The sequence below is a fragment of the Eurypyga helias genome, unplaced genomic scaffold (assembly GCF_000690775.1).
Source record: "Eurypyga helias isolate BGI_N326 unplaced genomic scaffold, ASM69077v1 scaffold41331, whole genome shotgun sequence".
In the NCBI taxonomy this organism is placed as follows: domain Eukaryota; kingdom Metazoa; phylum Chordata; class Aves; order Eurypygiformes; family Eurypygidae; genus Eurypyga; species Eurypyga helias.
Genome location: NW_010233566.1, coordinates 2,746 through 4,600, shown reverse-complemented (window position 1 = coordinate 4,600; position 1,855 = coordinate 2,746). Strand labels below are relative to the sequence as shown.

General features: G+C 54.3%; 1 protein-coding gene across 1 annotated transcript in view; it reads left to right on the top strand.

Moving 5' to 3' along the window:
* LOC104517188 (proteasome activator complex subunit 3-like) overlaps window positions 1–1,855 on the top strand; it is a gene marked incomplete at its 5' end in the record, with an annotated part of 4,678 nt that overhangs the window by 380 nt on the left and 2,443 nt on the right. The window contains 4 exon segments of the mRNA XM_010161768.1: window positions 31–93; window positions 582–686; window positions 985–1,033; window positions 1,639–1,751. Coding sequence (XP_010160070.1) covers window positions 31–93; window positions 582–686; window positions 985–1,033; window positions 1,639–1,751 — 330 coding nt within the window.

The window sequence follows — 1,855 nt, the reverse complement described above, 5'->3', positions numbered from 1 at the left end:
TCCCATCGTTACCTGTTCTTTCTTTCTCAGGCTGAGGACCTGGTGGCAAACTTTTTCCCAAAGAAGCTGCTAGAACTCGACGGGTTCCTGAAGGTAAGGTCTACGTTGTGCCCTGTATCCTTTCCCCTTTTCAGGCCAGGTGTTGGAAGTGGCGTGGCAGGTCCATCCCGTGTGCTTTCTTGGGTGCCTCACCTTGGTAGAGACACGGGGCTGTGATGGGTTCCTGCGTGCGTTTGAGCGCAGTTGGCTCTGTAGTGGGTGCTTCCTCTGTCAGTTTGCTTCGTGTAATCACAACGTTTTTCTTTCTTACGTATTCGGCAGCTTGGGGCTGCCCTTCGCAACGCTGCGGCCTCGCAGGGGCTCCAGCACTGCAGCCGCTCGGTAGCGTCGATCGCAGCCTGGAGCTGCCGCGCAGCCCTCGGGTGGAGGGAGGGCTCGCACAGGCCCATCGTCAGACGCTTGTTTCGTTCATCCCTATCTTATAGTTGGGAAAGAGGCTGAATCTTTCACCTTATCATTGTTTTTGGTGTGACAGAATTTGCTCGTTCCTGATTAAATAACAAGTCTGCTTTATTTTCCAGGAGCCTATCCTGAATATTCATGATCTCACTCAGATCCATTCGGACATGAACCTCCCAGTGCCTGACCCAATTCTTCTCACCAACAGCCACGACGGGCTGGACGGGGTAAGGTTACTCTCTTGGCTGTGATCCTGTTAAACGAAACTGCGCGGCTCGCTCTGTGCTGGAGTAGGATGTTCTTGTTTAACGACAGGCCGTGGTGCTCTCAGAGGCTTTTAGGAATTGCTCTGGGAGCCTGGGAAGTCTGCCGGCGGTAACGCTGTGCTCTGTGATCCTCCTTTGTTTTTAAAGACGGATGCTTAGAAACTGGGAGTGTAGCAGAGGCTCTGAACTTTTCCTTGTTTCCTGTGCAAGACTTAGAGCTTACGAGTAGTTTGTGAGTAAAACGTTTTGTATGTTTTAGCCAAATATGAAAAAGAGGAAGCTGGAAGACCACGAAGAGACCTTTCAGGGTAAGAGTCCCCAAGTCTCTTGTATTGCTGCCTGTCCCCTGAACCAGTGCACCATGCCTTAGGGGCGTGAAGCCTCGGGAACGCCCCTCGCCCTGTGCTGGCAGCAGCTGCTGGCTCATGCAGGACTGACTGCCGCCTCTTGGAGTTTGACCAATGGACATTCTGTTGCGGAGTCGGGTTTGGGCCCTTACAAGCATAACTGGGACTTCTCGGATAGACATAGGCAGTACTTGCTTGAGCTCGGCCTGCTGACAGGCCTGCTCTCCCTGTGGCTCTGTGCTGAAAACTCTCCCTGTCTGGAGGAAGGTGCCAGGCTTTGGATTAAGCTGAGGCAGAAACAGCTCGTACTTGTGCATCGGGAAAGTCCCTTGTGCCCAGCCTCAGCAGCCTAGAGCTCTCAGCCATTGCCTCTGCTCCACGTTTCTCTTTTCCTTTGTGGTTACTGCTGTTATCCCATGTTGAACCTCCCACAGGTTAGCCGTAGCCTGGCTCGGCGTCCACCAAGCCTTTGTGGGAGGGAAGAGGCTCAGGTGGAGCTTTGGCCTGATCCCTCGGTGCAGCGGTTTGGCGTGCTGACGTGAGGTGCTTTTCCTCTCTGCCGCCAGGTACCAAAGTGTTCATGATGCCCAACGGGATGCTGAAGAGCAACCAGCAGCTGGTGGACATCATCGAGAAAGTGAAACCAGAAATCCGGCTGCTCATCGAGAAGTGTAACACGGTGAGGGCGAGCGGGGGCTGTGGGACACTCCTGGAGGGGCGGAGCTGCTCCGAGTGGAAGGATCAGGCCCCTCGGGGTTCGGTAGGCAAGGAAAGGCAGGATTC